Here is a 21,112-nt window from a genome sequence, read left to right on the forward strand (position 1 = left end):
AACTGCTGCTGTAAGAGTGACACGCTGTCCTTTAGGTGCTGCCTGCTGGAGCACCTCCATTAAAGGTGGACCCAGCTCTGTTCATTGGTGAAGGTGGAGCTCCACTCCCATGGATATTTATTGTGCTGTTTCTGAAATGAATAAATCCTATAATTACAATTGTTGAAGACAAGAAGCCTGGAGCTCGATGGCACATTTATGCTGCAAAGGACATTGACATAATTGCTGGTTCTTGGTGCTTAATACTGCTTGTGCTGTGTCTTTTTCAGGTTGCAGATTAACAAGGTGCTGAGAATCCACCAGACCATGATCCGATTCATGATCCGAGCCGGCACCTGCACTGGCTCCTGTGAAAAAGGGTACTCCAGGAACAGGGAGTACAGGGTGGGGCCGGTGTGCGGATTGTTGGGGTTGCTGTCTTCATTCCAGCCTGAGCTCCACATCAATTAAGGACAGATTTGTCTCTTCTGGACTAGTTATGAGAAACATGATGGAGAAAATGTTTTTGTGTTTTAATATTACTGCTCGTGGCTGCTTCCTTTATATTTACCTGTGGGACTATTCAACCTTTTTTTTTTTTTTCAGGTACATAACCTATACAGTTCTAATAAAGTGGCTGAAGATATTGTGTCGCCAGAACATGTGAAGCACTGCTTCTGCCTTACTCAGGAATTCAGAGAGCTCTCAAATGTTCACACAAACCATGAAGATAAATGACAGGTAATCCTGATCTATTGAGGAATATAAACCAGTTCATCTCAGAATCCACCATCACAGATTAACAGCTTTATAAACCTCTAAATTCAGTTTATTAATTCACAGTGGATCATGGGATATGTTTAATACATGTATTCTTTAATGTAAACCGCAAAGGGAGTTTTATTGAAATGAGAACACCACTTCTGTTATGTGTTGCATATTCTGGTGTTGCAAAACATCTGTATCACAACCACAATTAAATGGCTTCTTAAAAGAAAGCAAAAACTCACTGTCAGTATGGAGCTGAAGCTAGCATAGAAGGATTTGAAGACTGAGCACGTTGGAAACAGTTTGTTACATACTTTGCAAATGTATTTGTTTGATCCTAAAAAAACATTCACTTTTTATTTTGACTTGTTTTTCTTTTAATGTGGGGAGAACCTGGTTGTTTTTTTTTGTATTACTGTATTTTAAAATGTTAAGTACTGTCCAATAATTCAAGGAGTATGCAATAACTTAAGATCAAATTGATCTGCTTTTATTTTGTAATGTGGAAATAAATCCTGAACAAATCCGAAATCTTTTCTCTCTTGTGTAACTGCTTTAATTAATGGGTGTGACAAAAGTATAGCTATTAATGTGGAATTAAAAAAATGTTCATTTTTGTCACTTAACATGGTACTGCCACTCCTCAGAACTAGTGCTTTTAAGGATCAGAATATAGGTCACTGTTACTTGCTTCAGCTGCATCTTCAGAATAAACTTACTTTCGCATTTGTTTCAAGATATTTTTTCCCAGAGTCTAGACCTTGCACACATATGTGCAAGTAATAGGCTAATAGCGCCTATTTCTTCAGAATTGGTTATCAGAATCGATCAGACTTTGCCTGTTTTTTTTATTTTTTTTTTAAATTAAATACATACAGGAATTTGCCATTATAAACATTTCTACATGCTAGGGTGTAGTTCATGCTACTGTCACCTGGGAGTGGTATTTACATCACTGACTCAAGTTTTAGTGAATGTAAGAAACGAGACAGGACAATGTTCTTGTGACCCAACCCTTTTCCTTCTGTAAACAATCACATTTTGTGGATTAAGTTAGGTTTCAGCTCTTTGGGGATGTGGCTCCACTCCTCAAAGACTGCAGCCTCAAACTCTGCAACATTTCCAGGGTAGGCTTGGATACTTTGAAAAATCCACCCTTAACATCCATGCACCCCCAGATTATCGTCTTATATCTATAACCCCATGAGCAGGAGGGGGCAATGTCTATCTGTATGTACCGTATTCCTTCAAATTTAAGACTCACTTTTTAAACAATATTTTTCTTCTCAAAAATAGCCTGTGCTTTAAATTTGAGTACAGCATAGTGATGTGTGTATTAAAAATCGGCAACAAAAGACATGACTACCTGAGTACACAAACAGCAACGTGACTGACTGCCGCGAAAAGATGAACCAAAACAATATTGCCTGATCCGCAAAGAAACATCATTAGCTTCCCGAGGATTTCAAAGACAAGCTTTTACAATTTAAGCGTTTCTAACAAACAGTACTAGCTTGGACAGATCGGAAATGCTGATCTAGGTATTTTTCAACATGTCAAGCAACACCACATTTGACAAATTGGGAAAAAAAGTGTGAATAATCATGACTGGAAATGAGAAGCAGCACATAAGTGTAATGCTCTGTGTGACAGCATATGGACACAAACTGCAACCATATGCGCAATTGAGTATGCGTATTGGAAGGTTTTATTTTTTCCTCAAATTGAGGGAGGGGAATTTGGGCTGCATCTTAAATTCGAAGATATACGGTATGTCAAATTTTCATTTTTACATACATACATATGAACAACTTGTCCAATTTTCATTACACTTATGCTAAAATGATATTCTTCAGCACAAGTTTCTGAGAGTATCAGACTATGGGGCTATATAGAGATCACTTTGTTAAACAAAGCATAGGCACTTAATAGTGATTCACTTTGTTTATACCTGTAAAATATAATTTATCTCCTCTTCTGGGAAAAGTTATTTACTAACAAATCTGTTCATATAGTTTCATAACATTTCTAATCTGGAATATATAGTGTTCATAACACCAGAGAACACATTGATTCTTTTAAGTACTTAAAAAAAGCTTTTTATTTTCAGTAACACCTCAACAAAATGTCTCTCATTAATGTATGACTAGACCTCAGTAATCATTAGGGATACATATATATATATATATATATATATATATATATATATATATATATATATATATATATATTATTATTATTATTATTATTATTTTTTTTTTTTAAACTGAGAAATTCTGATTTATAATGCCATTCAATCAACAGTCAAATAGCCTTCTGGATGAAATTACTCTAAGTGTAAAATGTCTTCTTTGAAGCATTTTGCATGCAACTCTCTCCATGTAGCCTTTCCAAAGAAAATCTAGCTGTACATATGCATAGTGCCACAACAGCAAGCAAGACAAGGCTGTATTTCATACATGTAGCCTCTAGTGTTTTAATAGTGGATTCTGGAATCACTACCAGAAATACAAAAAACCCAGTTAAGAAAAAGGATATCTGAGTAGACTTGAAACTGGTAAAGAGCAGGAACTGATAGCACAGAATTAGGAGGAAAAGACAGCATCAGATTTTGAAACGGGCCAGTGAAACGTGACACTTCTATGGTCTCTTGGGCACTGGACAGTTTCTGAACTGGCGCTGTCGTAGCCCTTGCTTAGCTGCGCAGGGCTGCCAGTCGGGACTGCATTTCCTCGATATCTTCCTCTGCCTCGTCCTCTGATGCTGCTGTGGCTCCGGCAGGCTCCATTTCTGGGAGGGCATCTGTGACTTTGCTGGGGGCTTTACCGAGGGCGCCTAAACAGACAAAATTGACAAATAATGAGCATTTGCAGCAGTAAAAGATTTAAAACTGAACAGCTGCATGATGAAAGATATGATATGAACTAATAAAAAGTGACTGCAAAGCACGAGTTCGGTCGTGGCTCGCGAGTTCCAGACACCGGACTGTGTAGTTTACAGTATATTTCCACCATGGACAGTACCTGCAGTGATCTCATACAGAATCTTGTCCACCTCCATCTCCGCTTCTTCCTCCATTTCATCCTGATCCTCCATTCCTTCAAATGTATCTTCCAGCATTTCCTCAATGATACCGGCCTAAGAATGGAAAAGTAAGAGACTGCCTCATCAAATAAATAAGGAAAACAATATCTTCAAAAGCCAGACGTCAAACTGATCCTTCCACATCAAGTACAGAGGTGTCAGTCTTTTTAAAAAAGAACATCTCAGTGAATCTTACCTAATAAAAATATAACTGCATAGGTCTCACACTTCCCAATACAAGACACACTATGGTAAACGTGCAAATTTTTTTAATAGTATGTTTTTCATGGTGTGGCACACTTAGCAACATCAATTCAAATGTCACAGACTTACAAGCACTGTAACTTGCTACCTCCAGGCAATGCATCTCTTCAACAGAAAGCAGCTGTGTGCCTCACCTTCATCATTTCTTTGGAAAGCTCCCTCATGGTGGCCTGGATCTCAGGGATCTTCACCAGGTTGTGCATGACTTTCATGACCTCTGTGCTCTTCTGCAAGGTCCCCGCTATTCTCAGAACAGCTGGGAAACAACGCAGTAGAGTGGATTCAATCGCAGACTTTATCAAAATGCCACTGCTGTCCTATTCTGTCTAAATCCCTTTCGATTTCTTGCTGTGTGCATGTCTGCAGATTTTACAAAGATTACTAATTAGACTCATCTAGATAATGTATTTTAATAAGAAAGAGCAAGGCTCCCATCTACAGCATCTCTGCGCATCCGACTGATAGAAGTTAGAAGTTACTCCAACTACAAGTCCTCTTGGCTTCCTGTGCTTTAACCAGTGGCATTCCCACTGATTGGTCATCTGCTGCTTGTGTCCATCCTTGCTGTGATCTGAATCTATATTGGTTATCTGCCAATAATACTATATAAATGTTCCTCTAAAATTATTTAACTTAACGTAATGTCTTAGATCTGCAAGTTAGCTAATACACCTCCTTTCTTTACCGTGCTGTCAAGAATCTCTGGCAGCGGTTAAAATTGTCATGTATTAAAAGAATGAGAGCTGACATGCATTTAGGGACTGTTTTTTTGCAGAGCTGTGTGGGCACTGTTGGCCCCAGACTGTAGCCAAGGCCACTGTCCTTAAATTCCCTATCTATCAAAACAACAATCTACACCTAATCTTAATAAAAGCAACACTTTACAGTGAGGGGTTTAATATCCCCTGGCTTCACTACTTACAGAGCTGGTTCTTCATGCTGAGCAGCACAGAGTTCATCTGAGCTTTGGAAGCGTACAGTTTGTTAACAGCCCTTCTCGACTGAACAATCTCCTTTGCTAGTATAACGCACACGTCCCTCTGGCCCTTCTTGGCAGCATCTTTAACTGAACGCTTCACTTTCTCTTCTTCCCTCTGGATATCTGAGGTAAAGGAGACAATGCCCACAGTGAATACACAGTAAATTCATGCTGATCGTATATTTTGTTTTATAAGGCTAGCCTTGAAAATATGCATGCTTTGGTATCACTTCAGGGTTGGGGACAATTCCTTTTTTTTCAATTCTAATTCCATTTTAAAAATGAATTCAAATTCTCACTCTTATATAATTTTAATTCCAAGTCCTTCAAAGTTCCTTGTAATTTCATATGTGATGTCACTCCTGATTGGACTGCAATTCTGCCACAGGTTATAACTGTTGTAGGAGAACAGTGAAAGCTTAACTACTTTGTAAAAATGTAGAAACCATTAATCGGTAAGGGAGTGTAAACCTTACATCATTAAATCAATCATATTACTAGAATTACATACTGTTATCAATAAAAATAGTATGGTACTTATTGTTACGGTTGGAGAATAGTTGATATGTTTATGTATGTATGCAATATTGTTACTTTATACATTTTACTGAATATTTTCCTCTGCATTTAATGTATTATGCTTTTTTTTTATCTCTGTATATCATGTATTATGCATTTCTCTGTAAAGTATTATGGATTTTCTTGTTGTTACTGCATCTTGTAAAGCACTTTGTGATGGTGGTCCACTAATGTCTTTCCCCCAAATTATCCTATCTTGGGTACCTTTTTTATGGAATGAGTTCACTGTACAGAAATTTAAATCACAATAACACACATATATATATTGGTAAATTTTATGAATGTATGATTACTGTACTGCACTCACCATCATTAAAAGAACATAAGGTTAAACAGTACAGCAGAAAGTGAGGACATCAGAAAAACAAAACACAATCCACTGATCAAAGTTACAAGAATGCTCCCCAAGGAATTTCATTTGTAAGAGATCACAGTGTACTGAATGGGTCTTTAGAAAACTAACAGTGGGTATCATTGTTATGAGCTACTCACAAAATCCACTGGAAAACAGCAGAACATGTTGTGTGTTCTTTCAAAGCTACAGTATTCAGTTTAGTGCAAGACCTAGTGTGCTGAGGGTATGCAGGGTAATTAATAAGCTGCTACTGATTCTTAAAATATTGAAAAGGTTAAAAAAAAAAAAAAAGTCCAGCTCAAATCAAGCTTTGTACCCAATACTGTAGCTGAAATCACATGTGTTCGGCTGCAGGTTTATCTGCAGCCACTAAAGCCTCGTTTCCACTGCCTTTTCCCAGGTACAGCTGGGCTGGGTGCTCTGGGCGAGGTGTAGTTAAAGATGGCTGCCTTCCAGTGTCATTTTGTCATCTGACCCAGGAAGTAGTAGTGCGGCAGTAAAGGTTATCATGCAGCAGTAAAAGGTCACGTTGGATTGTGGGATTGATTGAATATATGCAAACAAGCGAAGATAGATGAAGTTGAAGAAACATTTGTGGCTGTTTTTATTTTCGCTCTTTACATAACTCTCAGTAGTCTTATCAATTAGGTTTTTGTTAAGCCATAAGAGAAAAGCGGTGGAAATCAGTTTGCCTCTTCAGGACACGCCTTTTCGACAATGTACTTCTGTACAGCACAATTTGGCCCTGTTGGCATGAGATAGGAAACCGTACTGTCTGAGGTATAGCTGAGCATCAGTAGAAACCCCTCGAGCTATGCCTCTCCCAGACTGTCCAGCTCAGCTATACCAGGGGAAAGGCAGTGGAAACGAGGCACACACAATCATGGGGGCCACTGTCAGACAGGCTAACTAAGCGACAAACACGGATTGTTGAAAACTTTAGCCTCTGTCAAGAAGATCAAACAATATCACACTTAAGACAGGAGTAGAACAGAGATAATAATGGCTATAGATACCAGAATACATTATTCTACTTGGGTAAAGTCTGCTGTGTACAGACTCAGTTGTGTGACCAAGTACTTTAAATAACATATTCATTACTTAAATAAGCACTCATATTCATAAAAAACTAATGAAGCCTTTAGAGTGGCTCAAGATCCAATTACTTAGATTGACCTTTATGATCATTTAAAGTATGCCAGTGTGTCAGTGTCAAACTGAACTCCATTTTCTAACTTGTTACTTCAAAGAGCTAACTAGCATATTCTGCTGAATGCTCTTCACCCAGATCCCCCAATAACAGAACCCTAACCACATTCAAATCTCAGGTAAAGGCCAATTTGCTACCGACTGACTAACTAACGAACCTCTGTGTTCTTAACCTTGTAATAGTTAAATGTTTTGAGAGACAGGGTATTCTTTTTTTATATCCTACCTCTTATTTGCCTGTCGACCATTCGCATCTCCTTTCGTATCTTGGAAGACCATTCATTAACCTGTTACAAGCAAAACACAATCGTCAAATGACGCTTTCCAGATTAGTTATATAGGGTTGAGCAGACTTTACAAAAACCTTTACACAAGTCACTGGGTGTTCAACATTGTTTAAGAGTATGTTTAGGTGTCTACCCTCTGGGTCCAAGTCCTTCTGGATATCGAACAGTGTTTCATTTGCTAATGTCCATCCAGCAAAATGTAGATTATGAATGTGCGCGGTCTGCAGAGGTCATTTGTTTTACAAAATACAAATGCCTAAGTGTTTGGATTTAGTGATATCTGGGTCTATATATAGCAAAGTTCTTTTTTTGTGTGACTCGCTATACTGTAGCATATACACTTGCCATAACAAAACCGTTGAACTTGTTCCCATTAGAGCAAAGGACATCCTTTTTGTGGACGAGATGTTTTATCATTTACAGGTAGAGTGCTACTCTGTAGTCTATCTCATCAAACAGAATGGGGCAAGCTTGTATGCATTTGTGAATCCCTTTCTCCTTCAGGATGTAGCTAATATCATACACTATATATAATATACAATAACACACATGCCATTAGACACATGAAACAAGGCCCTTACTATTTGTGACATAACAACCCTCCCTCACCTCACCTTTTTTTTGGTGCAAAATCTCATATCGTAAAATGTAAAATGGCTATTATTTCACACTGTGTAATTTGAATTTGGTAATGCACTGCCAGAACCCAGTGCTTATGGATTACAATATTGCTCATAGGATGATTAGCTTCATAATCGTTGTACAGAGTAGTGCTTCTTTTTGTTGACAAACACCAAAACCCCGCTGTGTCTGCTCACTGAAACAATCAACGTGTTTTTTTATTTTATTTTATTTATTTATTATTTCCAAGACCAAGGCCACATGTTTCTAAAAATGAACTTAAATACAAATACAGGGTGTTAGGTCAACAAGATAATATTATACGAGCCCCAATCCCATAGACTGAATAAAACAATGTAACTAAAATAGTTACTTAACACCGTACACACAGTCACAGACATGAGAAACACACGACTTTTTACCACTAGTAACACTGCCAAACCAGCCAGTGTTTACCGTCTGTACACTGCTGTCCTGATTCAGGCAGCGCAGTTGAGTCGGAGATGAATATCTTGACTCTGTCTGATGGTAAGAAATCAAAAACATGACAGAATGCCATTGCCTCACCAGATCTTTCGGGGGTCTCTCTTGCGATTTCCCGAACAGCCCCATTTTTCACAGGTAACCTTAAGAAAATATACAGTCGCCAAAACAAACCCCGTATTGGTTCTAAAAATACAACGCAGTGTCTCACTTCCTGCTTCCTGTGACGACGCGTTGGCTGTAGCTGCAGCTCACAGCAGTCGTTTATACCCAGTTCATGCTATTTACATAGTGAGAGGTATGTTGCGGTGTTGTGCCGGTCTGATCGGTACGCACCAATTACAGAGAAGCTGTATGTGATTTCCAAACAGCACTGCGTGAAACCCTTACGATGACGTATTTTGAAAAGCTCTTCATGTGGTGTGTTGTGACCGCAACAGAACCGGTTTAAGCGACCTTTGAGCAAGAACCCGTGAACTTGACTACAACGTAACCACGGACCCGGCCATTAAAAATGGCAGACTTTGAAAATGTAGCCGTAGCAGTTATGAGTATTGTTGATGAACAAACGGTGTGGTTGTATATAACGCTGACTAATGTCATAGATACGGCTGTCATAAGTTCTATACCAACAAACTGCAAAATATATTTCTAGGCAAACGTGTTAGACTGCATTGCTATGGGTAGGGACTGTAGGTAGTTTGTTCCAAGTGTCAGCAATACACAGAATACAACTATTTTTTATCACGCAACATGATAATTTATTGGGTGACACGGTGTCGCGGTGGTTAGCGCTGCTGCCTCTCAGCTCCGGGGTCCTGGGTTGAATTCTGGCCTCGGGTCTGTCTGTGTGGAGTTTGCATGTTCTCACTGTATTCACGTGGGTTTCCTCCCAAAGTCCAAAGACATGCTGGTTAGGTGGATTGGCCTCTCTAAATTGTTTTCAGTTGCCCTGCGATGGACTGGTCGTCCTGTCCATGGTGTAGTCCTGCCTTGCGCCCTGTGTCTGCCCGGTTAGGCTCCAGCTCACTGAGACCCTCTTTAAGATTAAGTTGTTACAGATAATGGATGGATGGATGAGAATTTATGATACAAAAGTCTAGTTTACTTTTGCCTGTTTCTCCCAGTGGGTTTGAGGGCATTATTTAAAAAATAAAACTACATATTCTTATTGAAATCTGTCTGATCGAATACCAGAGTACAAAAGATATCATGGCTAATGGACAATTTGTGTTTTGTTACCATAGTAAGCAGATCACAAAGGCAGTGTGGCCTTCCAGCAGTCAGGTACATACAGTCCTACCCCAATTTGGAAACGTGTTGCTATTTACCATGGTAGTGGTTGTTAGAGAGTAGTTCTATTTTTGAGTGATCAACTCCAAAAAAGGTCATGTTCCAGACCCAACTGGCTTTCACCTTTATGTATGCATGTACAGCTATTGCCAAAAGCTTTGCATAACCCTATAGAACTAATTATGCGTCATAAAGTCGAACGAAACCTGCTGAATGATGTTACATTAAGATATTGAATTACATACCGCTTTGCATTTTTCCATCTTAACAAAAAACTGTCAAAAAATTGAAAAATGCGACATTTAGAAATTTAACATGAAAAACTGAATTACTATTATGGTTTCAGGTAGAATTTTACTGTATAATTTTGTAGTTTCTTTGGTTACATGATGTTAAATATAAAATCTAAATTATGTCTCAATCGTAAAACTTTTGGCCATAGCTGTGTTGTAAGCAATTTGTGCAAAAAAAAAAAAAAAAAAATTAAAAAAGGTTGCATAGGCTTAGATCCAATCTAGTATAATTGATTTCTCTCATACAAGAGGTCTGTCATAATCTTGTCAAGGACTTAGATCCTAGCGGGATGTATGTATATAGAACAAGCACTGTGCTTTTGTGTGTAATTGTAATCAAATGTAACAGCATATTGTGTAAAACATGAAAAGGTTTGAGGTGCATATCTCTTTATTAATTTTAGACTTTTTCATTATATGCCACATTTCTCCATCTGATTTGTAATATTTGGCCCAAAACTTTTAGGACTGTTCTAAGAAATTTGTAATTATCAATATAATTTGTTAAATCCATGTTGAGTTATTAAATCAAGTTTGAAGTTCATGAAATGCTTGTCAGCTATTTTAGAGGGGATTAGATACTTATTCTAATAAACACCCTTAAATAATTCCTTAAAACAGTTCTTAGTTATGTGAATAGGGCCCATAACTTCTAGACATAAGAATACAAATGGAATTCAATAAAATACAGAAGCTGAAATGCACAAAACTTTTAAATTACACAGCTAGTTTTCAGACCCAGATTAACACTAATCCAAGAGGAATATTAGGAAGTCCAAGATTAGTGCTAAATACTGTTTGTGAAACCAGCCATAGCTAGTAGTATTGATTTACCTTTGATAATTCCCATTGAATACATTTCCGTCTCTATACCAGATATTTTATTGGGGAAAAAAAAAACAAAAATAGGAAGTGATCAAATATGGATTAGAGAAACATACACGCAATATGCTGTAAATGTAATTTTATTTAAGATTAAAAAAATGTTCACATGAGTTCACTGCACAAAGCTATAGCAAAAAGAAATGAGCAAACTGTTTTTAAATGCTTCTTGGTATCTGCAAATTACAAAAAAAATAAACAAACATTTCATATCAATAATTTGGATTTGTGTAGAAGACCACTGGCCATTTTATTTTTATTTTTTTGTAGGGGGATAGGGGCAGTAATACAAAATGAATCAGTCTATTTCTAATAGGAGGAATGCAGTGAGAGGTTTCATGAAGAACTCACAAAGGGCAACTGAGAAGAGACCAGGATAGGTCAAAATGTTCACAAGCCATCTTAGTATTTTTAGTTCAGCAATAACTTTTGTTAATTATTTTATTTGTTTTACAGCTTCAATGGTAGCCTAGCCACATTTGAAACTAGTTATTTCTTCATTTTCTGGTACTGCTGGGACTCAAGTCATCACCTAGGAGGCAAGAATGCTACAATTGTTACATTTCTGTGCAGCAGCAGGACATTCGCTCATATTTCCACAGGGGAGAAATATCTCAACACCTCCCCAGATTAAAAGATGAAGCTGAGACGCAACCAAGCGCCAGGTACTGCAGTAAGAAAATGTGTCAAGTCCATGAATCAGCAATCTACTGACTGAATTAATTGCAAGTGTACCTTAGTGTTCACGGTAATATAATAAAGTGCAAAACAATTTTTTTAAATGTATTTAAACAAGATGTGAAAGTTACTGGTGAATAACATTAATAAATATTTTTCTTCATCTTTTTCAATGTTATTTAACAAATCACATGTTAAATTTGGGTAATTCTGTTTTGTAATAACATGCATGTATATATGTATACAATTGAATCAGAAGCTTTTATCTGTCTGCAGGACAGGTCAGAGTAAACAAAGGGCCATGTCTCAAAACAAGATGTAATTGTGAGAGACAACTATGCCAATATATTTGAAAGCCAGGGTTAAATGCATTTTTTCTGTTGTGACATATAACATCAAGTTGAATTAATGACAACAGCACATATTCATTAACCTACAATTAGATGCTTAATAATAGACTTTTATTTCCAAAATTATATATAGCACCTAGTTTTTTTCTTTTTTTTAAACCCAATAATGCTTATAAACCTTTTCTCTTCACAGTATTTTGTCAAACACACTTGGATCTTTCACCATTTTCAAGTTTTTATGTATTTAACTTTGTAGAAAGATTATTAATCTTGTTATCTTTTAAATAAAAGAAAAAGACAAAATATTATAGTTCAAATGCATCCTTTTTTTATTTTTTTAAATTTACAAGGCAACCACAAATAAGTTTGTTTTGTGTAACTTTAGGGTTATCATTCTGTGGATCTTGCATTTTTTGTTTTAGTTTTATTTTGTCTGCACTAAACGTTATAATCTAAACTTCAAGCCACAAAATCAACACAGACCTAAACAGCTAACACGAACACATCAAGTACTAAGATATTTAAGTGCAGGAGGCATCTAATAAGCAGTTACAACCAATAAGGAAGCTGGCTGCTGCCTCTGCTACTGCTGTTGCTGTTGCTGTCGTGGTGGTAGTGGTCTGCAAGGCTTCTTTTTGTAGGATGGCCACCTACAAACTGGGCAGCAGTGTTGACCGCCTGCAAGCCAGACCACAATGCACTGTTGGTGGAACACATGGCCACATGGAAGGCCCATTAATATGCAACCACTTCCAAAATGTTCGAGACACACAACGCATTCTGTGCATTGTAACATGTCACCGGGCCATGTAGACCAGTCAGGTTCAAAGTTCTCTTTTGTGCTACAAGTCCCATTGCATTTTCTTGCTTTGGGGCTGTCTTCAAAGTTTTTAGTAACGCAAGTACAGTCAGGAAGACTTCCTCCTAGACATTCCTCCTTCGGTCGACTCTGGGCTGCTCTCCTCTCATCATCTGACAGTTCTGTTTCAGTCTTTGTTTCGTTCTCAGATTCACAGTCACTTTCTTGGCAGTTTTCTGCAGCTTCCTCTTCAGACTGGGCATTACATTTAAAATGCCAAGTCGGCAGATTCTTGATGTAGTCAGTGGGGATCAATGGACGAAGCCACAGATCTGGGAATGCCAGTCTCTCCAGAAGCAAGTTGGGGTCATCATCCCAGTCTGACTCAATGGGAAAGTTCTGAAAGGAAACAATGGGGTGAAACAGGTAGCTTGTGTACCAGTCCCAAAGGCTGGACAGCCACTCAAGATTATTGGCGTTGATTTCGTCGTCATTGTTGTTGCGCCTCCTCTTCTTCTCAAAGTAGTCGATCAGTAATCCGTGACCAAGGTAAGTGCCAAGAAAAAGAGCTGGGTGGGAAGAATAAAAGGACCAATCAGCCCTTACCCAGGAGGCTATGGTTGTGGTGTCGGCATACCTTAAAACTTTTAGGCTGTATTCATAAAAACTATCTAGGTATGGCAACTGTAGAAAGCCCAGTATAGGCAGCCAGGAAATTATTAATAAGGAGTTGTATGTCCCAAGTGTGCTTATAAGGACCACAAAGCGCTTTATAGTGGCACCTTGTGTTATAAATAAATCCATCCAGGCCATTAGGTTGACCATAACCAGGCTTAAGACAAATAAATCATTCACTTCTGGCTGTATTGAGCGTAGGAAAGTGTCCATAGCATTGAGAGACATAAACTCCCCTGTACTGTTCCCATACCTATAGCTCCCTTCAGGTGTTTTTAGTAGGTATGAAGGTATCTGTTGTACGCCGATCGCTTTCAAGTAGTCTTGACTGTTCCAATTTTGTACGTTCACAAAAATGAATTCTATCCTCCCAGTGAATTTCACGCCGAGGGCTGAGAAAAAAGCAGGTGGCTGGTCTAGTTTGGCGAACAGGTACATTTTTACCTTGTACTGGTCACTCTTGTTCCACTCATCCATTAACTGACTGGTGTAGTGGATGGTTTTTATCCGGGAAGCAATGCGAGCGGTCATCCACTTGAAGATGTGCTCTGTTTCGATCTTGTTGCCATTGTACTCTTTCAACATCACCTTCCCTTTAGAAGTGTTGGTCTGGGGGACAGACATGATGAGTGTGGACTTCAGCCAGCCTCTTTTCCTACAGTATCTGTGAAAACAGAATTTAAAAGCATTAGCCCATTTAAAACATTTACTAGTTAAACCATGTAACAAGTATTTCCCATCCTAAGGTTTGGTGCAAAAAACATTATTACAGGGTTTATATTATTTTATATACACTAGGCAGTGTCTCCTTCCCTCTGTCCTAAGTCAATCTCCACTTAATTTCCAACCGCCACCTCTGGTCCTGGTTTCTGTGTTGCACTTAAAGTACAGGTTAGGGTTAACTTTATCAACTTCTTTAAGATTTTTAAGACTTGTACTCTACAACTTTGACTAAATAAATATCCCCACTGCTGGGTCTGTTGTAGTTCTATACCACTCACTTGGTATTTGGATCCTACATTTTTTTGTGAATGGCATGTACTTACAACTGTTGACATTTACTTAAATTTTCCACATTCTTGCCCAGATACACCGAGAGACACACACTGAGGGCCATGAACCGCCCCACCCCACACACACAGTGATTACTGTGGCATAGACCATTTTCTTCTGAAAAGCCTATTTTTTATGTTTAATAAAAAACATATTTTTAACAATAACAAATAAAGCAAAATAAAACCTGATAAACAGTTCTGCAAAAATAAAATAACCAGGCAAGTATCTTCCAGTGAAATGGAAAACAGCTGATAATAGCTTTTTTGGTAAATGGTTGACAGGGTATGACTGTGTGTTCACAGGCTTAGGGGATCTCTCACCTGGAGTCATTCGAGCAGTTGAAGGTGCCAGTGCGGATGCCGAATTGGGAAACTTTCTTCACAATTTTGTCCCAGTTGACTTTATTCACAAGAGGATGTCTACCTTTAGCTATGACCTTAAAGAGAGAACAACATTTTAGTAAACTATCCACTGCAAGACAATCTTATTTTCCACTAACACAGTTACAGTAACTACAGCTACAGTATACTGATTTAAATGTTTTACTGTACATTCATTAAATATCTTTTACATTATTGTAAGAAGTGTTTATTCCAAACAAATAAACAATAGTTAACACAGATGACCCATTTTAAATTAACTGAACCCTATACAGAACATATATTTACTCTCAATGTGTTTATTTAATATTTGGAGGTTTCTAGAGGAACAATAGAGCCTCAGGAGCTGAACTGTGCTGGAAATCTAGGGTAGTGAATGGAAAATAATCTGACTTCTTGAAAACTAACTTCAAACTTTTCACTTCCTTTGAAACAGCAGATGTATTAGTATATAATTGTATACAGTCTAGGTTTGTTACTGAAGTAGTAATCTGAGTTGACAATCTACAATTGTGGGTACAAAAGCTTTTCAGAAGAGCTTTCTTGTGGCAACTTGACTTTTTCTTTTGAAAAAGACTAAGAAATTGAAGTTGTGATAGGTTTCATAATTTTGGAATCACAACATTTATGGGGTTTTGTCTAACAGCAAGTGCTGGCACCATACTGATGGATAATTGGGTGTCAACACATAGTATTTATTATTGATTTGATAAGAAAAAAAAAGCACTGCAAATGTAAATCTAGGATAATACATATTTGTGCTTTCTTCAGCACTGCAAGAATTCATTAAAACCAAATTATAGTAGATTGACAAACGCCAGTATTCTAGAGAATAAACCTTGATGCACTTTTTTACCCTTACCTTGCCCAAAGAAATTAAGAGGCAGTAATCACTGAGGAATCTCTCTGTACAACATCCTGTCGACTCATTTCGTCCAATCCCTTTATGTACATAGTACAATATTGATCAATCACATGTGATCCATCCAGCACTACTGTTTCGGTCCACATGTCAAATCCAGTGATTTCTTTTTACCTCTTCCATGTCTCAATTATTACTGTACCACTAGCAATAAAATCAATTGCACCATGTAATGGAGCCATGGGGGGGGGGGGGGGGGGGGGGGGGGGGGGGGGGGGCTCTTAATGCACATTCAGTTCTGATTTGGCTGTCCCAACTTATTACTGCAGTGCTTTTATAGGCTGATAGCAATCTTATAAATACACATCAATATAATTACTGTATTAAGAATCTCGTCAAAATAATGATGTACATACTTGTCTAGGCAAGGAAAAAAATAACCATACCATAAGTCAAGTTCAATTGTACATTGTATGTTTTTACTATATATGATACTTATTGCTTCAAGTGAGGTTTGGCTGTTTGACAGGAGTAATCTAAACATCTGGAGTATGTTTGTCTTGCACTAAAAACACTGGCACATCACTGTACAATTAACCTATAATTCAGCATAATTAAAAAATTACAGCAAGGTATTTGTAGAAGTTTTAGATGGGAAGGCAACAATATAACAGCGCCTGTCTAGGTTTTTTTGCTTGCTTTAATATGTTACTTAAAGAAAATGTATTTTAGCCATACTTGCTTAAGTGCTTAAAGCCTTATATGCTTTCAACTGTACATTAACAATTTACCTGAACCAACCAGATGCCATCTTTGGTGTCTTCAACAAGCTCGTAGAAGTGCATCTCTCCACTGAAGGTGGTGCTGGAAACTGTCTCTGAAGCCTCCTCTTCATTTCTGAGAGCAGAGTAAAGTTCCCCTTCCATGAGATCACCTGCAATATAATTACAACATGATGTGTCAGAAATCCACATATCCCTGTAAAAAACATATATCAAACATTAAAGCTGTTGGTACACTGATCTTATTACAAATGCTCCTGATACACTGACACATGTAAGCTGCTTTGGATAAAAGGCATCTGCCAAATAAACTAATAACTAACCAACTAATCTTGTAAGAAATTCCCCTATAAAATTCACAACGTTCCCACGATACAGCCTTAATGTAATAACACTGCTTAGAAAACTGGCTTTCTCTTTCCCAGCATATCATTGGCTAATACCCTTGACAGGTGGGTACACTAACTTTCAATAGATGACCAGGAAGTAAAAAGTACCAGCATAGGACAGGTATCCGTGAGCCATTTAATGTTCAAGTTTTAAACTACAAAACTTGTTTCTGTCTTTTTTTCGTAACAGTTGCCCATTTTAAAACCAAATTAGACAAAGGGGCATTCAGAACAGAAAATAGGAGACACTTTTTTACACAGAGAATTGTGAGGGTCTGGAATCAACTCCCCAGTAATGTTGTTGAAGCTGACACCCTGGGATCCTTCAAGAAGCTGCTTGATGAGATTTTGGGATCAATAAGCTACTAACAACCAAACGAGCAAGATGGGCCGAATAGCCTCCTCTCGTTTGTAAACTTTCTTATGTTCTTATGTTCTAAGCGCAATAAGACCCTACGGGTTGGGTGATATTGGGAAACACTGGACCTTCCTGCAGCGTCAGGCCTCATTACACCCTTGGGTGGTCTGGTATTGCCCTTGCCGGGTGTTATTGCTTACATAACCTACAGTAGTTACATTATGAATTATTGTAACAAATGTCCAGGCAGTTGTATATACTCAGATGCTTAGTCAAATTCTGAATATACAGCTGCCTTTATTAACCCAATTAATCAGAGGCCAAACATCATGAAAAAGTCTGTAATGTCTTTACTGTTGTTGTTTCAAGCATTCCTGATCAGGTCTAACAGTGACAGGCTGTAACCGAGACTGACTGAATGCCAACAGACACCAACTCCCTCCCTCGAAAAACATACCATAAAAAAAAATCAAACACGTTTACCATAATGTGTCTATGCAATTATATTCATATCAGTAACAAAGAAATCTAAGTTCCACACCCAAGTTCATAACTCCTCAGTTCCACGCTAGTGCCACTGGAAGCATACCCTGTCACTTTTTACTCCAGATCTAACCCCAGACAATGCAAAATTAACGGCAGTTTGGTTAGGGCTATGTGGTACTTTAGCCTTACCAAAGTGGCCATAAGCAATGCTCGAATGCACGACAAATACAACTTCAAAAATCTGTCAAAAATCCATAATCCGCAGATACCAAAATATCTTTGGGTGGTTTTTTGGAGCTCCCCCATGTACGTTATTTCGGCTTAAACTTGGTAGAAAAACCTAAAATTCTAATTTCAGAGGGGGTTAATGACCACTGGGGGGGACTTGAAACCAAAAGCGTTTCACAAAATTTGGAAGAGTGGTCCCTAAGGTTCTTACAGCAATACTAACATTTTAGGACCTGCATCCCCTACAGGGTAAAGGGTTGGGCTGAAGTTCGAATAAAATTCGTCACTTACACCTCGTCTGGCAACTTGCCAAAAGTGAGTTAGGTGCGACTGGTATTTTTTTTTTTTTTTCCCTCGAAAGCCCTATTTATTATGAGTCTAACGAGGCGCTACACGTGATGGGAGCGTCTAAGTTGAGCCCAGGGTGATTTTTCTGATCAGGGTCACATTTCACTTTATGTTGACGTTTGCCAGGTCACAGCTCAAAGGGATAATTAAATAAAAATAATAATAATAACAACAATAATAATAGCATGTCTTATCTCTGAGACGGTCGGGCAACGCCTCTAAGAATGGTCGGTCTGTTGACTAGTTTACAAATGGTACAGGGTCCATCTATTGCCTATACTGACCATCACTGTGGGGATTTACAGTGATTTGATCCTTGCAATCCAGCCTTTCATTCAACATGTGCCCCCCTGGTGAAAGTAATAAATGAGGCGTATATATATATATATCCTTTATTATTAGTATTACTATTTTAAACTATGCTTTGTATAGAATATGTATTTGACAGTGGCATAACTCGAAAACAACCATTTAAAAAAAAAAATAGAGTTTTGAATAATCCTGAAAGCCATGAAAAAAGCATTAATAATCCCCACCCCCATCTTGTTAACAACACACGTATACAGACGTTAAACCGCATGAAAATGAATGAATTTCAGACGCCTCAATGAATGAGCTCGCCGTTTCTGGTACCTGTTTTTATTTGTTAATAACAAACACCTGAAACGGCTGCTTACCCGACTTCTCAACTCGTTCCCGGACATCCCTCTTGTCCGGCAGCCCAGAGTATCCCAGCCCTCTGCATTCCAGGATAGTCCTGAGCTTTTTGAAGCTCAGAGTCACAGGGTCCACTAACCGAGTAGCGAAGATTCCCGTCTCATACCACACCACTGCTTCGAAAAACCTTGCCAGCACGAACAAGATCAAAAAATAAAGCAGCAACAAAAACAGCTTCAGCCACATTGTTTTCCTCTTTCTTGTTGCTGGGGGTAGATCTATTACTGTTTTTTAAAGCCGCCGCTGTAATTTCCCGGTAGCAGTCGTAGCAGTGCACAGGTAACCTTCGTTTCATTTGTTTTTCGTTTGTTTTGTTTTAGTTGTTTTTTTTACACTCTCTTCTTTGTATCGTATTTCAACCCTTTATAAAACTCAACGAGAAAATGCAAAACCAATTTCCATTACAAACAAAACAACAAGGCCCTGAAACCAAGTTTGCTATCTTCGAATGTCCACCATTTTCAGAAGTTCCCTGCAGCAAAAAAGAAATAAAGGCCTTGTTTGTTTGTTTGTTTCACCTTGGCCGGCCCGGTTTTCTCTGGAAGTTGTGGTTTCTTGTTTTTGTTAGGCGCTGTATTTCAGTGTTTTGCTATCCCAGCATTTTATTTCGAAAGACTATCGCCGTTGTCTCCGCAGTTGCTAATGCTGGAGCTCTTTGCCTGCTAAATCAGCTGGCATACATAACAACGTGACATCACCGGGGAGGGGGATTCCGCTCCAACAGAAGCATAGCTGAGGTGCAGATTCCAAAAACACTTCTGGCCAATATGAAAACAAAGCAGTATTTAATTAGCAAGAAATAAAGGAAGAAACCATTATTTCATTGTTTTTGTCTATATCTGATTTCAATCTGATATTCAAACTTGTTAAGGCAGCACACACAAAAACATAAGCGCTCTGCTTTAGTGCGAAAGGACCCGGGTTCGCACCTGCGTGTGGATTGCCTGAGTTAACCGAGATCGCTACAATACATTCAGTGTGGCGTTTTATTTTCCTGTATAAAATATAACAATCGCTGTTGCCATATGCATACATCATTTTGCAATGCTGGATCATCTGTACATGCAGGACAGGTTAATGGTCTAGTTTATTCCACTGTAGTTCTGCACATTACTTTAAAGAGAGGCTCCCATCTGAAATAACTGTTCTGGATCTGTAAATATTATGTGTTCTCCTTTCTCTTTGCTCACATAGAGTCACCTTAATATCGTCCATCCAAAATACGGGATTGGGCCAGAACTCACTATTTTTCATATCACAAGGTTCCCAGGCTTCAAATTAATTTCCATCTCCAGTGGAAAAGCCCCACAGAAAAGAAGTTGGTGCAATCAAAGGGCCATTCATATCCGCCACATACACTTTCATTGAAACGGTGCCAGTGTCTTCTACAAGGGAGGAGAGGTTTTAGGATCACATGTGACAAACAGTTGTACCACATTATCCTGTGATTTAACAACGATGTTTCCAATCATTTTTTAATTTAATTTTTAGGTTGAGGGAGGGTGAAATGTATTATCATTATCATTTCAGTACAGAAAAGAACCCACACAAACTAGCCACAGAAGTGTTGCACAATCAGGCACATGAATAGTAAAACATAAGCATGGTGGCTATTTTGTCAGGATACCAGGAGATAAAAAACAGAACATTCTTTAGTTTCTTTAAGTGAGTGGTCTATAAGTAGAACAAAAAACATGAGCTGTTTCGTAAACTAAAAGGAATGAAAACTGAGTCTTGGATAAATTCTGTGCATTAAAACATTGTCTAACAATAAACATAGACACCTTACTATATAACAAGTGCATTTTTACCAAAGGCATTACTATTAGTTTTTTTTTTTTTTTTTTTGAAGGTGTGCTTTTACTAAGCACAAATAATGTGTTACATGAAAATCATTCATCTTGTTTGAGAATTTCAATTGTGCCAGC

At 38.0% G+C, this 21,112-nt stretch overlaps 1 protein-coding gene across 3 annotated transcripts; it reads right to left on the bottom strand.

The window, feature by feature from the left end:
• Positions 1–2,975: 2,975 nt before the first annotated feature.
• On the bottom strand, positions 2,976–20,050 carry rnf103 (ring finger protein 103). 3 transcript variants are annotated; one of them, XM_041268759.1, is made up of 7 exons: positions 19,145–19,873; positions 16,668–16,810; positions 7,444–7,504; positions 5,018–5,197; positions 4,230–4,351; positions 3,771–3,885; positions 2,976–3,582 (listed from the first exon to the last, which is right to left on the bottom strand). In XM_041268759.1, exons 1-7 carry the CDS (start codon positions 19,368–19,370, stop codon positions 3,443–3,445), a joined length of 987 nt encoding a protein of 328 aa, XP_041124693.1. In that variant the 5' UTR covers positions 19,371–19,873; the 3' UTR covers positions 2,976–3,442. The 3 variants fall into 3 exon arrangements, with proteins under 3 accessions (XP_041124693.1, XP_041124683.1, XP_041124672.1); XM_041268749.1 differs by lacking the exons at positions 16,668–16,810; positions 19,145–19,873 and adding an exon at positions 8,693–8,911; XM_041268738.1 differs by lacking the exons at positions 2,976–3,582; positions 3,771–3,885; positions 4,230–4,351; positions 5,018–5,197; positions 7,444–7,504 and adding exons at positions 12,399–14,242; positions 14,955–15,070 and having other exon boundaries at positions 19,145–20,050.
• Positions 20,051–21,112: the final 1,062 nt, after the last annotated feature.

Source organism: Polyodon spathula, chromosome 1 (assembly GCF_017654505.1).
Source record: "Polyodon spathula isolate WHYD16114869_AA chromosome 1, ASM1765450v1, whole genome shotgun sequence".
Taxonomy (NCBI): domain Eukaryota; kingdom Metazoa; phylum Chordata; class Actinopteri; order Acipenseriformes; family Polyodontidae; genus Polyodon; species Polyodon spathula.